Source organism: Colius striatus, chromosome 19 (assembly GCF_028858725.1).
Source record: "Colius striatus isolate bColStr4 chromosome 19, bColStr4.1.hap1, whole genome shotgun sequence".
Classification (NCBI taxonomy): domain Eukaryota; kingdom Metazoa; phylum Chordata; class Aves; order Coliiformes; family Coliidae; genus Colius; species Colius striatus.
Window position 1 is genome coordinate 1432512 of NC_084777.1, and position 19530 is coordinate 1452041.

Here is a 19530-nt window from a genome sequence, read left to right on the forward strand (position 1 = left end):
TTTAGCCAACTTAAATTAATTGCTGTTTCCCTTGCTCAGTCCACAAAACTGTACAGTTACACAAATGTTGTGTTGCAATAGATCTTCCAAGTTATTCTTCAGTCCATACTCCGTAATACCAGAACACTACGTTTCCTTCTGTTTTTAGGAGAGATCCTAATTGTGGTTAGTCAGTTGCTCAAAGCCTCTATTAAAATACACTTGGAATTTCAGCTAAGAATAATTTCTTTTTTAAAGAAATTATCAAGAAAGAGTCATCAGAAAAGATTCGTAAGAGTTGTCTGTGAAGGACTTCGAGATTCGTGAACCTCAAGACTTCCGGGCACTGATGTCAAGACAGATGTCACAGTAGGCATAGTAGGATTAGTCAAGTCCGTTAAAGTAGTGGGAGTGCTGGATGGACTCATGGAGGCATTGGATATTTCTGAGGCAGGACCTGATGGGGTCCCTGCTTGGAGTGTTGAGTCTGAAGTCTTATCCACCCCTGTGTTTTCTTGACGTAAGAGGTTCCGTCTGAATTTGGCTCGAGCATTTTGAAACCAAACCTGAAATAGTTTAATATAACAGGGAAGCATTTAAAGAGCTGCAGTGTTTAGAAAAGCAAAAGCATATTCACAAAGTTCACCAACGCTTGAACTGGGGAAGATGGTTCTACTGGTAACGTGGGAGAAAAGTAGCCCCAGCCACAGAAGTGTCCTCTGCGTGCCTGTACAGCGTCCCTCTGCCCCTCTCCTGCAATCCTGCGTGGACAGCCTGCCTGGGACACGATTGCACTAAGCATGGAGGAGGGAGTCTTTCTGTGCAGGCAATGTATAAAGATGCTTAGAAATTTGGCAGCCTGCATGAATCCTCGATTGCCCTCAGTCCCAGAAGTGTTTGTCTGGATGAGGCATCAAGCATCTGACGAGTATAAAATAACGAGTTCTGGCACCCTTGTCTCTAGAGTCCATCTCCCATTGTACGCAGCAGGTGACACAGAGCACAGCACCCTGCCCTTCTGTGGGCCCTCAGAGCTCTCCCAGGAACTTTCTCTCATCTCAACATCTGCAACGTTCTCACTTTTCTAACAGGACCGTCCCTCTTTCTGACTCTCACTCTTCTTTCTCAAATGCTTCAGCTCCCTTTGCCTACACCAGTCTCCTTTTTCAAATGTACTGCAATGACGCTGGGACAAGAGGCTTGAATGGTATTGAAGATCCTCACTGCATTAAAAACTCTCATTTCAGTAGGAATAATAGGCACATCCAGAAGTTTTCCTAAGGCTGCTACTTCTTCCATTATTTGATTATCTATCAGTGACAGACGAAAGCTGTGACTTCATCTCTCTCAGTTAAATATCAGTGTTTAGGCCCAAGTTAATAATGCTTCCCACTCTCTGCAGGAGTCATTGAAATACAAAATATTTTATGAGTGATTTGAAAATAGATAAAATAAAATGTATTTGTGAAACTTGCATGAAAGGTTGGTACAGCACATGAACCCCACTGAACTGGGACATAACCCCCCTTCAACCTGATACATGTTGCTACCGGGTAATTTGACCGCTACAAACTAGCTGAAATTTCACTGTGCTTATTTATCAGAAGCCTTCTGTCATTGTTACATTCTTCATAATGAAAATCTCCATCCTACTGTCCTCACGTTGACCTGCTATAAGGAATAGGACTGAGCCTTTACATTTATCTCTGTATCTGTCGGAGGAAGGAACGGAGCAAATGAAAGGATCTGCATATCCATACGATATCTCTGTCAGATTTCTCCTCTGGCCTGCACAGGGAAGCTGGGTGCTTGGAGTTCATGAGGCCACAATAAATTTCTGTGCCAAATTTCTGGCCTCTGACTCTGAAACAGCACGACAGGATCCACTTTAAGCCAGACTACTGGCGGAGGGGTGATATGCTATTGCAAGCCGTCCTGTCAGTTGTTCACTCTGCACTCTCAGCTTGCCAGACGCAGTTAGAACTGATGGACATGTCTCAGCTGTTTTTCCTCTGGCTGGTTTTCTTCTCACCTATGGATGCTTCAGCCCCAAATTCCCCCTATTGAGCACTCCTACTTTTTTTCTGGAAAGCTTTCTCCACCAACCGAGGGTTTTTAAAGGTGCACATCCTCTCTCTCACACTCTCTCCAAGGAGTGCCATGAGGAAATAATCCTTAAGCACAAATGCTACAGTGGTCACAGGAGCTGCATTCACAGACCATGCAAGAATCACATCCCCTACACCCCTACAGGTCTCTGAAAGCTCAATATTTCAGAACGGTGTATGTTGGCATTCCCTTTGTTAAAACACTTAGTTTAAAAGCTATTTATCAGTTTCATACCTGACAAGAAAACAATTCAAATTAGCATGAGTAAAAATGTACTTGTGATTTGATAAGAGTCCATTACAGTGGCAAGCTATTTATTAGACTAAAAGGCCAGTTCTTTGGTGAAAATGAAGCAAATCCAAATGGGATATTTTTGCCTGACACTTTTGCAACCAGTGTCCTATGACTCTCCTACGACTGTTCAGTGCCTCAGTGCCCCACAAGAGGAGAGGTGTGGAAATGTGTGTGTGGGGTTCTGAGCATGTTAGCACTTGCTAACTGAGATTCTGGAAGCACCTCGCCCTGTGATGGAAAGGGAGAATGTAATTCTCGCAATAGTGACCTTCTGGTGTGCACTTCAGACATGACAGTATTCAGCAAAGACTTCACCCTGAAGAGCGGTGGAAGAATTAAAACTCTTGCTTCCTGAGCCGTAGGGATGCCGGCCTGCTGCCCCCTGCCCTGCGCTGCTCCCCACAGTCCTGCAAAGCAGCGGGTAAGGGCTGGCGAGTGGGGCTGCCCACTGTGCTTACCCTGGCAATTCAGGCCCTGCACCTGTAACAGTGTTACAGTAAAGCAAAGAAATAATAACCCAAACATACAGCACTGAAAGAATTGTTCCAGAAGGATTTATCTCACATCAATTACACAATTAGGAATCTGGTCTTCGGTACTGAGGAGTAAATACAATCTTTGGGAAGTATTTTGTGGTTTTCTGTCCAACTGTATCATTATAAGGCTGAGCTGTTTCAAATCAAAGGGGGAAATATGGACCAAAACTCACACAGAAAATAAAAGCAGCTGCAAGACCCACCACTGCTGCTGCCACATTGTGGTTAGCAGGGCTGGAGGCCTGTAGCTGGGCAACTCAGCAGCTAGGCAGAATAATATTTACTGAGGTTAAAATATCACACAATGTCTACTGTGATCTGGGATGTGTGCAGCTAGCTCTTTGTCTGTACCAAGTGAAACAGCAATAAAATAACATCTCCATATGAGAGAGGAGTATTGAAAATAAAAATGCCAAGTACTGTAAAGGATTTCATAGTGTGGTGAATGCACCTTAGAGAACTCTGGTTTCCCGTTTGTAACACCTCCATAGTTGCAACTGTTATGTATCAGTTGTATGAGTAGCTTATGCTAGAAGTAAATTGTTAAACCCAATTTTGCTCACTCACACAGCTACCCAGAGACATTAGGGTTTACTGAATTTTACTAACTAGTAAGTGGAAAAACAAAAATACAGAGGACATTGCACCACAAAGCAAACTGCGTTTGCTCATTGCACACACATTCTGACTTCTCAGCTGTAATTAGCAAACACACAGGTAAGGGGGAACCATGGGATATTGGATGAATGGAGGCTCAGTAAAGCCTGTGCAGTATGCTGGCCTAAAGCCAACCCACACCCAAGGGCAGTGCAGGGTACCCAGGCACCGTGGGGAAAATCCTCGTGCTTGTCGACTACTGGAAACTGAATCAGCAAAGTCCAAATGCATGCAGTAGTCTTCGTAGGATTTTCATAGAAACTTTACTGGGGAGTGATTCAGGAAAGAATAAACAGTGTACAAGATGTACTGAAAAATAACACTTTGTGTTCCTAAACTGTTTTTGCTGTGGACAATCATATTCCAGACTCCTGGGGAGAGAAGAGGTACATACCTACAGCTAGCAATCAGTGTCTTCTTACTATCTACTTGTCTATCTACTGTCTATCTATTTCCACCTTCCCTTTCTAAACTCAAAAAAAGAAAGACCAGTTACCAAAAGAACATTTATATCAGTTAGTTAGCTCCCAATTAGCTGGCCACTTTAATTATGAATGATGGCTTACAATAATAGGCTTATGCTCCCCAGCTGCAGCACAAGAGGTATATGAATTAAATTGCAAATATAAAGCTAATTTGGAATGAAAATAAATAAAAACAGGGGTTAAATATATAAGTAGGCTTACTGTGATTCTAATGTGGCTCCTTACAGAAAATAGTCTGCATTACAAAGCCACTGAAGGAAATGTAATTATGAAGCAGTATGTTACATTTCCATCCCATTCCACTTCTGGACACGTGTAGCTGATGACTAATTGTATTGAAAGCAAAGACAGAAGCCAGGTCCTCCAAAACCAATGTCACAGATCACTAAGAATATGGTCAAATTCTCTGCTGCTCTACAAAGTACCTTCATGACACGTTATGTAGGACAGTCTATACAGTAAGGACACTATGCCTGTTTCCTAAATGGCTGGGGACTCCGTGTGTTTGGGACGTACACTGGTTTCAGAACTAGGTACATCTATTGATCCCAACCTGCTGCCTTGCATTTTCTATTAAAATATATACTACTAATGATGTACAAAGAGCCACAATCCTGCATCAGTTGAACTTAGTTCAGATCACATAACAAATACAGCAGCTTGCAAACACACCTAGTAACAGCACAGGGGATGGGGAAGATTTCTTACTTCTGGCAAGTGTGCACGTACGTCTGGGAGTCCATGCACCTTCAGTACTACACAGATACTAATGATGCTTGTTTAGATCAATAGTGTCAGCGAATTACTTTGTGTTCAATAAATGACACAGAAGGAATGCCAGCCTTTCTGGCTCAAAAGAATTAATAAGTGACACTATCTCAGTAACCAACATCATGAAGAGTTTTCCCCAGCAAAGAGCAACTTTGAAACTCATAAGGTGAACTTCAGTGTTTGAAAACATACCTCTCAGAGGTATGCTGCTCAGAGGTAAGCCAACTGGGCACACAGGTTATAAAATATTTTCTTTAAGAAATTTGGTTTTTTGTGACCCATATTAATTTTCAAACAAAAAGTCCAAGACTGTGGGGTAGACAGTGCTTGTAACAGACAGGAAAACTCAAGTGACACTAGACAAGCATGACCCCGAGCACTTTCTTGAATTGCCTCCAACACCACCATCCTCTGGGTGCAATCCTCACCACCAACTATTACCTTCCAACACTCCTCAGCTAAAGGAGCCCAGGCATAAAGGGGTACTTGACTGTGAAAGTAAAAGAAGTGACACACCAATTACCAAAGTGGTAAGAAAAAGTTTAGTGGAATTGTAAGGGTCTGCCGTGAAAAAACAGAGGGACCACTAAGCACCTTAAAACTGCACGATATACTGTGTTGAAGATGGAATCAGAAGCAATGAAGAAGCTGAAAGAAGAACTGAAGTGTAATGGACATGTGAAGTCCAATTTTGGAGACAAGGAAATACATTCTGAAAAGGAACAAAGAAGCAGAGACAATAAGTCAGGGAAAAGATGGAAGGAAAGACCTATTAGGTGAAATGTGAAGAGAGATGGAAGTCAAAGTTGATGTCATGTGAGGAGAGAGAAGAGAAAGACAATTTCTAGACACTGACATAATTTCTTGACGCAGTAGGTGAAATTTCTCGTATAATTCAGGTGTGAGTGCACTGTAATGGACAGAACAGATATTACTGAAGTGTCTAAACTCTGAGGGTAAAATAAAGACGTGTCAAAATAAAGACAGACATATGCAACAAATTATTTCACCCATGTGCATGGAAAAAGGAGAGCTGCTGTGAGAGACACTGCGTCAGGTGTTAGGACATGCACTAGTTATGTTGGAGGAATCTGTCCCACCACTGCAAATCAGCCTCCAAAACACAACCAAAAATATCTGGCTATGGAGGATGTAGCCAAGAGAACTCATTATGTACAGTTTTCCATTCGTACTTCTTACTGGGAAACCTACAAAAACCTTTACTCCTTCTTCTGTTATGTACTAGCACTGTAAGGTCCAAAATATCTCCAGTGAATTCAGGTTTTGTCTACTGCCCTCCACTTGCCTATGAAATTGTGAGAGCTGTCCACAATGCTTTCCCAGGAGTTTGTCTCTGACCCTTACTCATCTCTGTGAAACTCACAAACCCTTTTTCTACAATTAAGACACGTTTAAAAATATCAGCAATATATCCTGGAATGCCCAAAGGCACAGTTATTTGGATAAGTGCCCATTAAAACTGACTTCTTGAATCAGAACTATAAATTAAAATGGAGCTGAATCAACTAATATTCTCACCTTTGCTTTCCATAATAGTTCAAAGGGAGTGTATGTCCGTGAGGCAAGAAAAAGACAGCTTTCAGAGAAAAAGTGTGTTTAAAATGCAGGCTCTTTCCATTCTAAGTTACTAAACCATGAATAAAAACCTAATATTTCAAAAATTAAATTAGTGTCTGCTTCAGTTATGAAAGAAAACATATCCTTCTTGCCCTGATGAAATTAATTCAAACTGCTGATTCATAAAGGTAAACATTCAGAGTGCTTCTAAATGAAGAGCTCTCTATTTACACACACTAACTAAAATAATTCCCTTTTATTTACAGCAGATTGGAAGCTAAAACGTGCACCAGAATTAACTGACTGCAGGAGAACAAGCAGGGCCCCAAACCTTCACAACTGTTAGTAAAAAAATAGAAGCCAAGTGGTCTGCTGGGAAACTGAAGTGAAATGACTCTTCTCATACTTTCTAGGATTTAACTGAGTCCCACAGAAGGTACAAACAGTTAAGAAAAGCCTGAAAATCAGCAAAATCTGTGACATTTTAACTACAAAACTGATATTTTATTTACTTTTCAAGAGAGAAGGCTGCTCTTCTTACCTGAAGAACTCTTTTGGTCAGGCCAGTTTTCTGAGCTAGCTGTTTCAAGTCCTTGGCATCGGGATTGTGGTTAATAGCAAAGTACGACTTCATTGTCCGCAACTGGTGGTGTTTGAATGATGTCCTCATACGCTTTGTTTTTTGATTGCTGGGGTATTGCTGGTCTCTATCCAGGTGGTCACCATCGTTTTCATTGCAACTTAAAGCTTAAGGCAACAAGAGGAAAAGGCGTGTAAATCTATTGCTCTGTGACCAACATTGTTTGCAGTTCATCTGAGTGCAGCAATTAAAATAACATACCATGGCGTGCATTGTACTGGTACAAATCCTTCTTGCCTTCCCCTCCATTTCTGCATCTTCTATTTTTCCCTTACAATAACTAGCCTGCAAGGACCCTCACCTGCCTCTTTATGGCTTTTAAAATGTCAGGTCTGGTTGCTTTTTTCTTCCCTCCATCTCCACACAGCCTTTCCTCTCCTCTCTGCTTGCAGGACAGTAGCTGTCCTCAACTCCGTAAAGTGTTTTAATGTACTTTGCATCACTATAAATTGCAGTGTAATATACAAAGAAAGCTCTACAATACAGCCCACTTCAACCTCGATGGACCACACCGGTTAGTCGTGATTATTTCCTCCATCAGACTAAATCCTGTGGGGTACAAGAGAGACCATTAAATGAAATGCCATAAAAGAAAGAAAGTTTGTGGGTACCAGACAGCAAATTTTGACTATAATTTGACTAGCTAAAGAAATAAAGTTGTTAATACGACGTGTCGCTGGCATGCCAAATGAAAACGTGTCTTTTAAATTGTTTCTATGTTATCTTTCCTTTTTTAAAGAAGCATTTGCAAATCTGAGTTGGAATGATCGATTCTGGCATCTCCTTTTGAAACCACCGACTGACACCGGTTGATACATTTGCATAAATCACCCATAAAGCCTGTAAAGGAGGTCTATGAGCAAGGAATGTTGTAATAATTGTCAAGCAGTATTAAATGTTGAATGCCAAGCAAAATAATCTCACAGACTAAAAGTAGTTTTTAATTTATTTGTGCGTACAGTAAACCATAGAAAAACTCTTAAAAATAACATTAAGGACCGAGCTTAAAACCACTAAAAAAATCAGAGATATAACTGAAAATTAGCTCTGACAAACTGCCATTGATTTGCTTTTTCTGTTCCAATATCTACAACTGCCTTTTGATTTCCCATCCTCTTTATTAAAAGTAATGAAACCCCAATACTGTTGCTGTTCTTTGTGGCATGCGAAAGAGGGGAAAAAAGGTTCAAAACGTGAATTATTGGTGAAATTCTTAAACACATGAACAGATTTTGTTTCAATTGTCCATTTTTGCTGGTTCATTACAACTGAATATATCTCACAGACATGTCTTTATAGTCTTGCTGTTACAGTCAGCCCTATTGCAAACACACAAAATCTGAAAGGCATGCATTAGAAACAGCTTTTTAAAGTACACATGAAATGCATGTACTCGTCAGTAAAAATGCACACAGCTCCCCTAAGCAGCAGCTCTGCAGCATGTGCACTAGCTGCTTTGCAAACTTCAGCTCTTCAAAAACTTCTAAAAAGATATGGCACAATATAGAGCAAGGCCTGCTTTGAAACCCAAAGCATGTTTGTTTAATAGATACGTAGAGAATGTCCAAAGCCTCAAACTTTTCTGTGTGTTTCTGTACTCCTATAATTTAAAAAACAGCTTAAAAAATTGTGCTGTTTATATAAATGTATGTGCATGTGTGCATTTGTAGAAATCCTTTCCAGACCTAAGTACCTTGTGCCAAATCCTAGCCCTAAGAAGCATTTCTGCTTGTTTTCCTGTGGCGTGGAAAGCCTGAAAGCACCTGAATTTAAAAGGTGTAAGACACTTAAAAGGAGACAGTAAAAATGCAGTATTAATGGGGCTGGATGGAGGGTAGCAAAATCTTTTCTGGATTAAGAACTGAGATCTAGTTGCCAAACTGGGGTCATCCCATGTGTTCCGCTTTCCCTCATAGCTACAGCTCCTCATATAAAGAACTCTGGGATGAATAACTGAGACTGTATTGCTCATAGCACATTCTAGTACGGAAATGTAAAAGCAAGCAGTGCTTGGTTCCTACATGTACTCACAGAATTTTAGATATTAGTAATGGAAAAGACTTCTGTGCATTATTTTAAATGCTTTAAAATCCTCCCAGAAATAACAAGGCAGAGACTTAGGAGGAAATGCATCAAAATCTGTCTGAAGGACTAGGGTCTGTTCACACTCATATGCAACAAAACAAACCTCAGGGCTGCAGGTATTTGGATTTTAACCTGTTCCACAGAGAATGAGATACAGTCAGAACTGAAGGAAATAAACGTGATCCTAAACCCTCCCAGAATGGATCAAGGGTATTAGCTTTTCATCAAGCCCTGATAGGACAACAATTTACTCCTGGAATTTCTCATAATTTCACCTCCTTATGTACTAAACAAAAATAATATTATAATGACAGCAAAAATGAGCCACTTGAGAGTGACAAAATATTGTCCTTTCTATGCAGAAATTACAGAGTAGATTTCGAAGGTGCACAAGGGAGTCTGCTGCTCGTTGTCTTGTGCAAGTGGTTTGGGCATCCCCAGGCACCACCCAATGGGACATAAATATTCCCACTCAGAGCCAATTCCCCCTCAAGTATCTGGTTGTGGTGCCTGGCACCATCTTCAAAAGCCTGCTACACTTGGGTTAATATTATATGCATCTCTCACAGAATCGGAAATGTCCATGGGCGTTGCAGGCACAGAGACACAGAGCAGGCCAAGGGTGTAAGCGTGTGGAGATTTTAAGAGCTGAAGAGCTTCTGCAAAAGGCATCATGGTGTAAGATTAAGGCAGTACATGTTCCCCACGTAACCCTCTGCTTTTCAGGCACTTCTTCCCGATTCCTTTGTGGTGTCCCCGTGTATCTCCCAAAGGAACTGCTCAACTCTCTATACCTAAGATTTCCATTCCATTGCTGGATCTAGGGCTCCTGCTGGGAGTTCAGAAATACAATTGGTAACATTCCAGAGGAGTCTTAAATTAACTAAAGTTTCATTCCTATTTTGTGATAAAACCAATTCTGAAGTGGTGCCAAGTCTCTTTTTTGACCCTGGAACATTTTTAAGGCCCCTGTGCCTTTCCTCCCGCCATTCTCTACATCCAGGCCATTGCCCTCCTGTCCCTCGGCTGGTCTCACCAATGGGCAGCTCTTGCAGCCTCCTCCATTAGCACCACGATCCAAATGTCCACTTGGCCACAAGATGGTGATGTCCATGGACAGCATCCCTACAAACTAAGACTAAAACATTATATTTTGGTATTGTTGACCAAAATATCCCCCATGGAATAACACTTCCTACTGTCTCTAGAAACGGTGTAAAATGAGTGTAAAGCAGCATGTGCTGTTATCTTTGCAACAAACACTATTTGAAAAGTTGGGAGCAATATTTCACTCAGACCACCAGATCCCCTTCCATGTCAGGACCTGGGGCAAAGCACGTGCTTAGAAGTTTACTCAGTATATGGCACAGGAAAAAGATGGGAAACAGGAATTTCCCCTTGGCGGAACTTTTGTTCTTAGTAGCTTGTGTTTGACATGTTAAATTACCCAAAAAGTAAGCAAAGTAATCCTGATTCTGAAAGAATGTTGAAACAAGAGACATATTTGGTGTATGCATCAGCTGTCCATATTCAGTGGCTCAGGAACATACATCCCTTTCCTTCTGTAATAAGAGAGTCAAGCGGGTGTTTTAACCTTCTGCTGCCTGGAGAGGGAACTTGTGATTAACTAGACCAAGCAGGGGTGCAGCCTTTGTTGTTTGGCAGGAGTCTGTAAAGGACTTTGTGGTACCCACATCCTTGAAGAAGACAAAAGTGAGATAGAGCCCTCTGAATGGTACTTAGGACAGGAGCAGAGAATCTTTCTACCCGGTGGCAGAAGGAGACATTTGGAGAAGGCAGATGCCTGACCCCCTTCCCACAACTAGGATTAAACAGGGTAAAGCTGTGGCTTTTGGAGCAGGCAAAGTACCACTCATTGCTTCTGAGGCATCTGGCAGCACCAAGAGGAGGGTGCTTCTGCCAAGCCAGCACTGCCTCAGCCTTCAAATTTCAAGTAACGTTTCTAGGAAGATAAAGCCTGGCTTAAGGAGCAACTGTCTTCCAGGCTGAGCATCACCAGGCCATGAAACAAGAGCTGGGGTTAGAAACCCTCATGCCCCTGTCCCTCCTCGGTCGCCTCGGGCAAAAGAGCCGCCTGTGCTGCTGCCTCCGGGGCTGCTGGAGGGCCGGGCCGCACCCCCCGCGGCCGCAGTGCCTCTAGGGGGAGAGAGCGGCCCGGGACGGGGCTACGGCGGGCGGAGAACAAAGGGTCCGGAGAGAAGCCGCACCGGGCTGTGCGGGAGGAGCTGGCCGAGGAGGGTTTTTCCCCTCAATTAAGCCAATTGAATAGCGCTGAATAGCCGGTGCGAGTGCGCGGTAATTCCCTGAGCGACGCGATTAACCCGGGCAGCCCCGGCCGAGCCGGGCTCCTCGCTGCCCGCCGGGCCGAGGGAAAGGGCTGGCGGCGGGGCCAGAGCGGGCTCCGCTCCCCGAGGGACCCCCCGCCACGGCAACCTCCCTTTGGGAACGTGAGAGTGCTCCCGGGGTCCCGGCTTGCCTTTTAGCAAGGCCGGGATCCTGCCCCAGCCCCGACCGCAGCCCATCGGGGAGGGGCCAGATGCACCATGCCCTCGGCAGCCCCAAAGGTACCACGTCGAGGGCGGGGAGGAAGGAGAGAGCCGGGGGGAAGAGGGAAGGCTCTTTTTTCTTAGGAAATCGTTGCAAGACATACACTTTTATGCGGGGACTGCTGCTTGCTCGTTCTGCAACTATAGTTGCAGGAAAGCTTATTCAGAGCTTTTATTCCCGGGGAAACGAGGGGAGAAAGATAAATTCGCTTCTCGAAACTTTCCAGGCTTTTCCCATTTTGGTAAGGAAAAAAAGCCCTTTTGCCAAGGCTGGTTCGGAGGCCCAGCCCCGGCGCTCCCCCGCGCCGTGCCAGGCCGGCGGGGAGGGGGCAGCCAGCGCCGGACAGGCTGCTGCAGCCGGGGAGCGGGGCCGGTGCCCCCGCAGCCGCCGGCTAAAAGCCCGAGCCCCCCCCTTCCTTAATTCCCCGTTCCCCCTCGCTGAGGATGAATGTCCACCACGGATAGTCACCTTCTCACTGAAACGCTACCGACCTTCCTGTCAGTATAGGAAGGAAATATTTCCTACAATCTTTGCTGTTTGCACAGATTCTGGGTAATTCATCAGCTCGTCGCGCCCCAAGTTTGCGCAACACATCTGTCATTTTCGGGACTATGTTAGTGTCTTGATTTTTAAAGACCAACTAGATACAAATGAATAAAATTGAGCAGGCGGTTGGAGGTGTGAGGTCTAATTCACAAAGGGAGTATTCAGAATTCTTTACAGGTGCTTTTTGTACAGCAAGCTTTCCGCCACTGATTTACTGACCTAAAAAAACCCATCAAACTCCATTAAGTGAAAGAAGAAATTATGATCACGGGCACGTACTTTAAAAAAAAGAAAGAAGAGAGAAAAGAAAGAAAGAAAAAATCCTTTTGAAGTTTCAGCATCCTTCGAAGCTACTTTCCACTGTCCACATCCAAACCCAACATCCCCGTGCAAACGGGATCTCGTTTAAATAGGAAAGAAGAAAAAACACCAACCCCACGTAGGAAAAGAGTCGGAGAGGAATATTTGCTGCAATTTACAAAACGATTCCAACATCAACTCTGCCGAAGTTTACGGGTCCCCCTTTTCCCACCACCTTTGTGTGTAGATTTATTTACACTAAGTATTCTACACAAATTAACAGCAACAGATCCCCTCAGAGGACAATATCGTGCATTTCCCTTTAAAAGGCACAAAATCACAGCCTTTGCAATAATTTGCTGGTTAGTGAAATTTTACATCAGCGGGCAACCTGGTCTGATTTCTAAGATCAATGAAATTAGAAATTAGTAGATTATTGGTTTAGTAAGCAGTTAAGTAACTAAATAGCTTAAGCCAAGAAGCCAAAGGTTCCACAAGGAATATGCCTTAAGCTTCAGTTGCAGGCTGTAGATAAAAATTAAAAGACCAAAAAATGGAAGTGCAATCATTTGGAAACGAATTTTTAAAAGCACAGTTAAGGGCGATTTATTTAGGAAGTCGGGCAGCAGTAAGGCTTTCCCAGGCTGTGCTCCCATCCAGGACAAATGCCACTGGTTCGGTTTACGGATCCTTTGAATCTGAACATCTGCCCTGCACAGGGAGACAGCGGAAGGACAATTAAAAACTAATCCCTCTGAAAATGAGACGTTTTCAAACGAGCAAGATGTATATTTTACATGTGTTTTAAAGCCCAACTGTTACTCGCAAGAACCCGACATATACCTTTCATCAGCCTTCACCACTGGGACTACTACTGATTTTTGCACTGTTTCCAAAAGATTCAGCAATTACTTAAACCAATTATAGATGGCAATGTTTTTTCCCGAGGTGCTTTTGCCAGTTAGAGATGCGCCTTTTCCCCCTGACATTTTCCGTGCAAACCACTCCACGCCGTCGCTATTGTTACGCTGTCTTTAGGCGCAAAACACCCGCAGCCCCCGCCTCCCGGCGCGGTCGCCTCCTCCGCACTCGAAGCTCTCGGTGCTGGAGAGCCCCAGCACAGCCCAGGACCTTCACTCACCACCACGGCGCTTCCCTGGGGCTCCCCACACCCTCCCTGCCCGGCGCCGGGCAGCACTGCGGGGCATGGCGCACTGGAGCTGCGAGCCCGGGGCGCCTGGAGGTGCGGCCTGAAACAACCCGCGGCAAACTTGGCTCTTACTTCTCTCCCTCTCCGGGAATTACAAAAAAAATAATTGTTAAAGGCAAATGTACGCCCTGGGGGACACGTCTGAGGTTCGTAGATTAAATACGAACTATGCTCGAAAGAGCGGAGCACAGCGGACAATACTGAGGCAGCACTAGGAGGGAGGCGAAGGAGTTTCGTCTCCAGGCTCCGAGGGGACGGCTGGGCTCCGGGAAACGCGGGGCTGGAGTAAATCCACCTCCGCCTGGAAATCTTCTAATAAAACCAAGAGCTAAGATTTTTCTTTTGCCCAAACACTTTTTCCTGTCATATAACAAGGAGCGGAGGTGGAAGATCCAGTGACACAGCCATTCTAGTGGGCAGGTCATGGGTGAAGAAGAGAGACGGGAAGGGGGGGAGCAGGGGACGGGCTCAAATTCCTTTGCCTGGAAAATTACAGAGCTGTGGCAGCGGGGAGGTTAAACGAGGAAACACATCAGAAAGTTTGCAGTTCGATGCATAGAGCTCGGGAGCAGAGTTCTGCAGAGGCTGCAGGCTTGGGGCTGTTGCCAGGTCTGCTCCCGTCCTTCTCGCGGCTGTTCTCAGCCGAGAGGCAGAGTATGCGACCCGGGGCTTAGCAAGGGATGCTGTGAGTTTCCCAACTCTTTCCCGAGTCACATCTGACAGACAAAACTCCAGCCGAATGAGCCACGGTCTGCCCTCATTCAGGGCTGCCCACAGCCACCTGCTGCCCACAACCTCTGCCTGGGCTCTGCGGCACCTCCATCACCTCTCCCCCACCTGCCACAGGTCCTTGGTCTTCTTCCCTCTCTCTTTCCTCCCAAAACTCTGAGGCACAAGAGCTCAAGATAAGGGCAGAGTAATTCACCCACCAGCAGCATTTAAGTGTAGCTACTAAAGAAAATTCACAGCTCTCTGAAGTGCTAACTTACAATCTCTGGTTTCCAGATTTTATTTCAGGCTACACCCCCCTTCTCCCCCTCCTTAACCAGATGACCTTGCTTCAAAACATTTTATTTCCAGCTGAAGTGAAAAATGCTAACATATTAGCTTCTGTAATTGCAGTCTGACAGCACTTGATCTCAATAATTATGCTGCAGCTAAACTATTATTAACGGTTTAAGCTAAAATAAATGGAAATCCCCCTTTGCAAGAGAACAGAAACAAACCATCGGGGGAAGATGGGAGTCTCTTACCTGCGTTGTAGGCTGCCAGATCTGCCCCAGGCCCTGGGCTCTTCCTTTTCCTGGGTCTCCCCTTCTGGACAGTCCCCACGCCGTTGTAATAAGGCAGTCCCAAAGTGTTGGCAGAGCCCGCTCCCAGTGCCGGGCCCTTCCCAGCGGCTACATCCGAGTGATTGAAATGCACCTGGTACTCCCCCTGGATGAGAGTCTCGAAATGGAGGCGGCAGTACACCAGATTGTCCTTCATGCCAAAGTGATCGCCGGTGGTCAGCATCTTGTTGCAAGTGGTGCAAGTGAAACAATTTAAGTGATATACCAAATCCCTGGCTCTCATGACCATCTCGGAAGCAGAAATCCCCAGGTGACATCTCGCACATCTCTGCACCGAAAACCTCCTGCAAAAAAGAACAGCCAGAGGAGACGGTGAGAGGCGCCCCCCCGCCCTCCCCTTTCATCGAGTCCACCTGGAGGGTGGCAGAGAGGGGCTGCGGGGCCCGGGGTAGCCACCCCAGCTGGGGCAGCAGCACGAAGCCAGGCAGGCACCACGGGCCGGGAGCCTGAGGGGCTCCATCCCCCCCATCCTCCACCTCGAAGCACAGCTCCTGCCCCACCAGCTCCCACCAACAAAACGCACTGACGCCTGTCCCGCAAACTCCCTTGTGCCACGAGGCCGGAGGCGGCTCTGGGCCTGCACAGGAGGCACCGCTGCCGTTCTGAGCAGACAGCTTGCCTGGGGCTCAGCTCCATACCTTTGCCCCAGCAAAGAGAGACAGGCGGGGAAGGCAAGCCCATCCCAAGGGTGAGGGTGCTGCTCTATGCCATGCCCCTGCCTGTCAGGGCAGGAAACGTGCTCAGCTCTCCTTGGTCACTTCGTTTTCCATGGCAGCCCTAGAAACCAGCCCTTGGTACCAGCAAGCATGAGCTGTGCCCCCCGCCCAAGAACAGAGAGCCCATCCAGAGTCTCTCTGTCTCTAGTGGAGGTTTTAGGAGCCCACAGCCTGCCCCACAGAGACCGTGTGCCCACAGATCCCCTCCACAGTCCTTTCAGGACGAGGTTTGCTCAGCGTGGGGGGGCCGCCAGCCTGGGCTGGTGGCCGAGAGCAGGCTGTACCTGTAGTAATCTTCCTTGCAGTAAATGCTGCCGTCCTTGCTGAAGCAGGTGAGCTCGGACTCCAGGTTGAGTTTACATTCGCAGCACTTCAGGCAGCGCATGTGCCACTGTTTATCCACAGCCAGGAGGTAATAACGGTCGGAGATTTTCCCCCCGCAGCCGGCGCACAGGGCAGCCCTGTCACTGCTGATGGAAGGCATGGTCTGCTGGGGGAAAACAATTACAGACCGTTAGCGAGAGGGAGAAACTCCGGTGTGCTGCTGCTCCCGCCTCCCCCCGCCCTTGCAGAGGCTTGGCAGGCAGGGAGCTGGGTCTCTGGCCCGGCCGCCCCGACCTGCCCCCTGCGCCCGGGAACGAGAGTCCCCGGGGTCCTGCGGCATCCCACCTTTCCAGGAGGAAGGCGAGACAAGAAGAAAAACACCCTGCAAAGCGTCCAGATGGGGTCCAGTTTCTGTTTTTTGTTTTAGATTTTCTTTTTAAATATGTATCTTGTCGGTGGTATTGTTTTGGGTGGGTTTTTTTGTTTATCTTAGGGATTTTCCAGTCCCAGAACAAGAAATGATGCTGTTCCATAAGCAGGCACAATAATCACAGAATAGGGCAAATCTCAGTTAATTTTGAAACGTATTATTACGGATATTCTGAGAGTGTCTGCACAGTTAAAGCTCTGTGAGTGCGTGTATGTGGAGCGTGTCTGTGTGTGTATTTTCCTAGCTATAAAACTCCGAGTGAATTACGATCACCTCCCCCCCCCACCCCAGCAGTCACAGCGTCGCAGCCACAGCCCTCTCTGCAAGCTGGCTCCAAACACTATGGAGCCAAATCCGCTGTGACCCAAAGCACTGAAGGGATCAGTAAATACCACTGCGGAGGAGACGAGCGTTACTAAACGCGAGATACAGAATGTTTCATCAAGGAAACGAAATAGTACCAAACGTGGAGGAAAGAAAGTGTGGAAAAAACAGAGCACGTTAGATTATGCTGGGATAAAGTTGGAAGTAATAAAACTAAATGTAACCCCTATATAATTTATTAGTTTAGTGTCAAATCGCAATCCAATCGAAACCTTGCAAAAAAACAAATACATACATATTCTCTTAACTCCTACCAAAAAAGAAAGAGACCAAAATATGGGAAACAATTGGAGCACGCTGGTTTATCCCAGCAGGCACCTTACGGCCGCATTCGGGGAGGCGGCTCGGAGCGGGCGGCGGGGCTTCCCCGCTCGCCGTTGCCCGCTCCGCACAAAGCAGCCTCGCTCCTCCGCAAGGGAACTCGACGCGGTTTTTTACAAATGTGACAAACACGCAGATTGTTTTCATTCGGGAGGGTGGGGAGTGGGGGTGGGGGAATTGTTTGTTTACTTTTTCCTCTTATAGAACCTTAAGTCCTTGCGCGAAGCCGAAAGAAGAGACAGTTAATAGGGAAGAATCGAAAGAAAATGAAGCGATTTTTTCAGCGTTATGTCAGACTCATTACTTTCATCCGGAGATGACCAAACCCCATCGCAACGAGCACTGCTGTTCGCACCGTACCGTTCCCTCCATCAGAACGACATACAAATAAAATGATGGCACTGCATCGGTATGCGAGCCACCCAGCTCCACCGATGGCTTATTTCTCGACGGCGCCAACTGAACTCGGGTTAGGGACCGCTTTATAACCAAAGCAGTTCCTTGTAAATCCACTTTAAATGAAGTTCGATTTTTCTGCTTTGCTTTTCCGGTAACAAAAAATATTCTAAGATTCAGAAATGGTATTTAGGGATCCAGTATTCTATGCCCCTATTTGTTCTATACACACGTGTACATTATATAGAGAGATAATATGCCGCAATATTTACTCCAGGACAGATAATTTGATATTGTTTAATTGTGTGGAGAAATACCAACTTTTCCAAAGAAAATAAAAATCGTTTAGATTAGAAATCATGTTCCACCCTTATAGTATAAAAGCTGTTTTCAGGTAGTATCTCGGGGTTAAATACTGTCACTGTCACCTAAAAGCAAATTTCTACACAGCATTAAGAAAAATTACACATCCTGATGAAGTTTTAAAAATCGAGGACAAATATCTATCTTGCACATGCCCACATCAGCTTGCAAGACAGCATTTAACCAAAATACGGGATCATTTCACCTCAGAATTATCATTACTTAACAAAAAAGGAATACACATAAAATGTTGAATCAGTTAACACATTTCAGAAATAATCTCTTCCACTTTGTCAGCTTCACTCTGGTTAGAAGGATGCAGCTCCTTATCATCTAAATGCATTAATATACAAGTACTACGCTGCAGCAGACACGAGAGAAAAAGTGGTAAAGTTGTAAAAATTTGCATCCATCCGTTTCCCTGAAACGTATCCTCTGGTTCTGTTTGCCATGGGTGCAAACCAAGTGTCCTCATCGATCACAACTATTTTCTTAAAAAATTGTAATTTAAAAGCATTCAAGTTTGGGGTTTTTGTTTACAAATGCTCTCATGGCTACCTCATTGTAGACATCCTACCTGAAAAATGACAGAGAATTGGGCACTTTGGGGTTTGGGTTTCCATCCTCCAGACAAAAAATTCACAGTGCCAAAACGTTATCTGGATAAAAGCATACTTTGCCTCTTCCTAAAAACTTTGGAAGGCCAGTAGGCTGGGGGAAGGGAAGGAGTTCTTGGACGCTACCAAAAGGCTGGTCTATCTTTCTGTTTTCTCACAAGAGCGGAACCGTTCATTTCACCCAAGCATTACTATTACTATGCATATTATTAATAATTAACAATTTCATGCCTTTCCCCACGGTTTTATTTAATCTTTCGGGGTACCTTTATGCTTAATTTTCTTCTGAATCAGCATTTTGCATACACTTCCCCCCAATCTGCTATTTTAAGGGAAAAGCTCTATCTTTGAGAGGTTTATTACGTTTAGGCGGTTGCATGACTCTCCCATTCCTTTTCCTCCTACCGTTTCGGTCTCTCCCCTGTCTATAGCCGAGCTGATGGCCGGTGCTTCGCTTTTGGTTCTCCGATCCATCTCGTCGATGACCCCGTGCATCTCCGAGCCAGACAGGCTGTGGAAAAGCATCGCTGAGGAAGCAGAGGAGGCCCCGAGTTGTTGCTGCTGCTGCTGACAATTGTCGGGGTCCCTGCAGGAGCCCAGAACTTGCATTAACCGGAGCCCTCCCCCATGCATCTAGCACGGCCGCCCCGTTTCTCCTTGGGCTCCGGGCTTTTCACCCCCGACAAAGCTCTCCAGAGCGCAGCGCAGGCACTGATCCGAGGTTTCAAGGGGATGGGGTGCAGAAAAGACGGGCGAAGGGGATGAGGGAGAGGGGAGAACTGCTGGTGTAAGCCTCGGGGCTTGGATCTAGTCTGTTGCGCGGCCCCGGCACATCCCTCTAGGAAGCTTCTTCAGCTCAGGGCTCATTG

General features: G+C 45.6%; 1 protein-coding gene across 1 annotated transcript; it reads right to left on the bottom strand.

The window, feature by feature from the left end:
- Window positions 1-257: 257 nt before the first annotated feature.
- On the bottom strand, window positions 258-19294 carry LHX2 (LIM homeobox 2). Its single transcript, XM_062011735.1, has 5 exons — window positions 19067-19294; window positions 16111-16313; window positions 15012-15394; window positions 6951-7156; window positions 258-545 (listed from the first exon to the last, which is right to left on the bottom strand). The coding sequence occupies exons 1-5, from the start codon at window positions 19292-19294 to the stop codon at window positions 258-260; spliced, it is 1308 nt and encodes a 435-aa protein (XP_061867719.1).
- Between the last annotated feature and the right edge of the window lie 236 nt (window positions 19295-19530).

Coding starts and splice junctions, on each gene's coding strand:
- LHX2 (XM_062011735.1), bottom strand. CDS start 19,294: ATGCATGGGGGAGGGCTCCGGTTAATGCAAGTTCTGGGCTCCTGCAGG. Junction 16,314..19,066: donor ACAGGGGAGAGACCGAAACG/GTAGGAGGAAAA, acceptor TTCCCCCAGCAG/ACCATGCCTTCCATCAGCAG. Junction 7,157..15,011: donor TCTGGCAGCCTACAACGCAG/GTAAGAGACTCC, acceptor TGTTGCCTTAAG/CTTTAAGTTGCAATGAAAAC.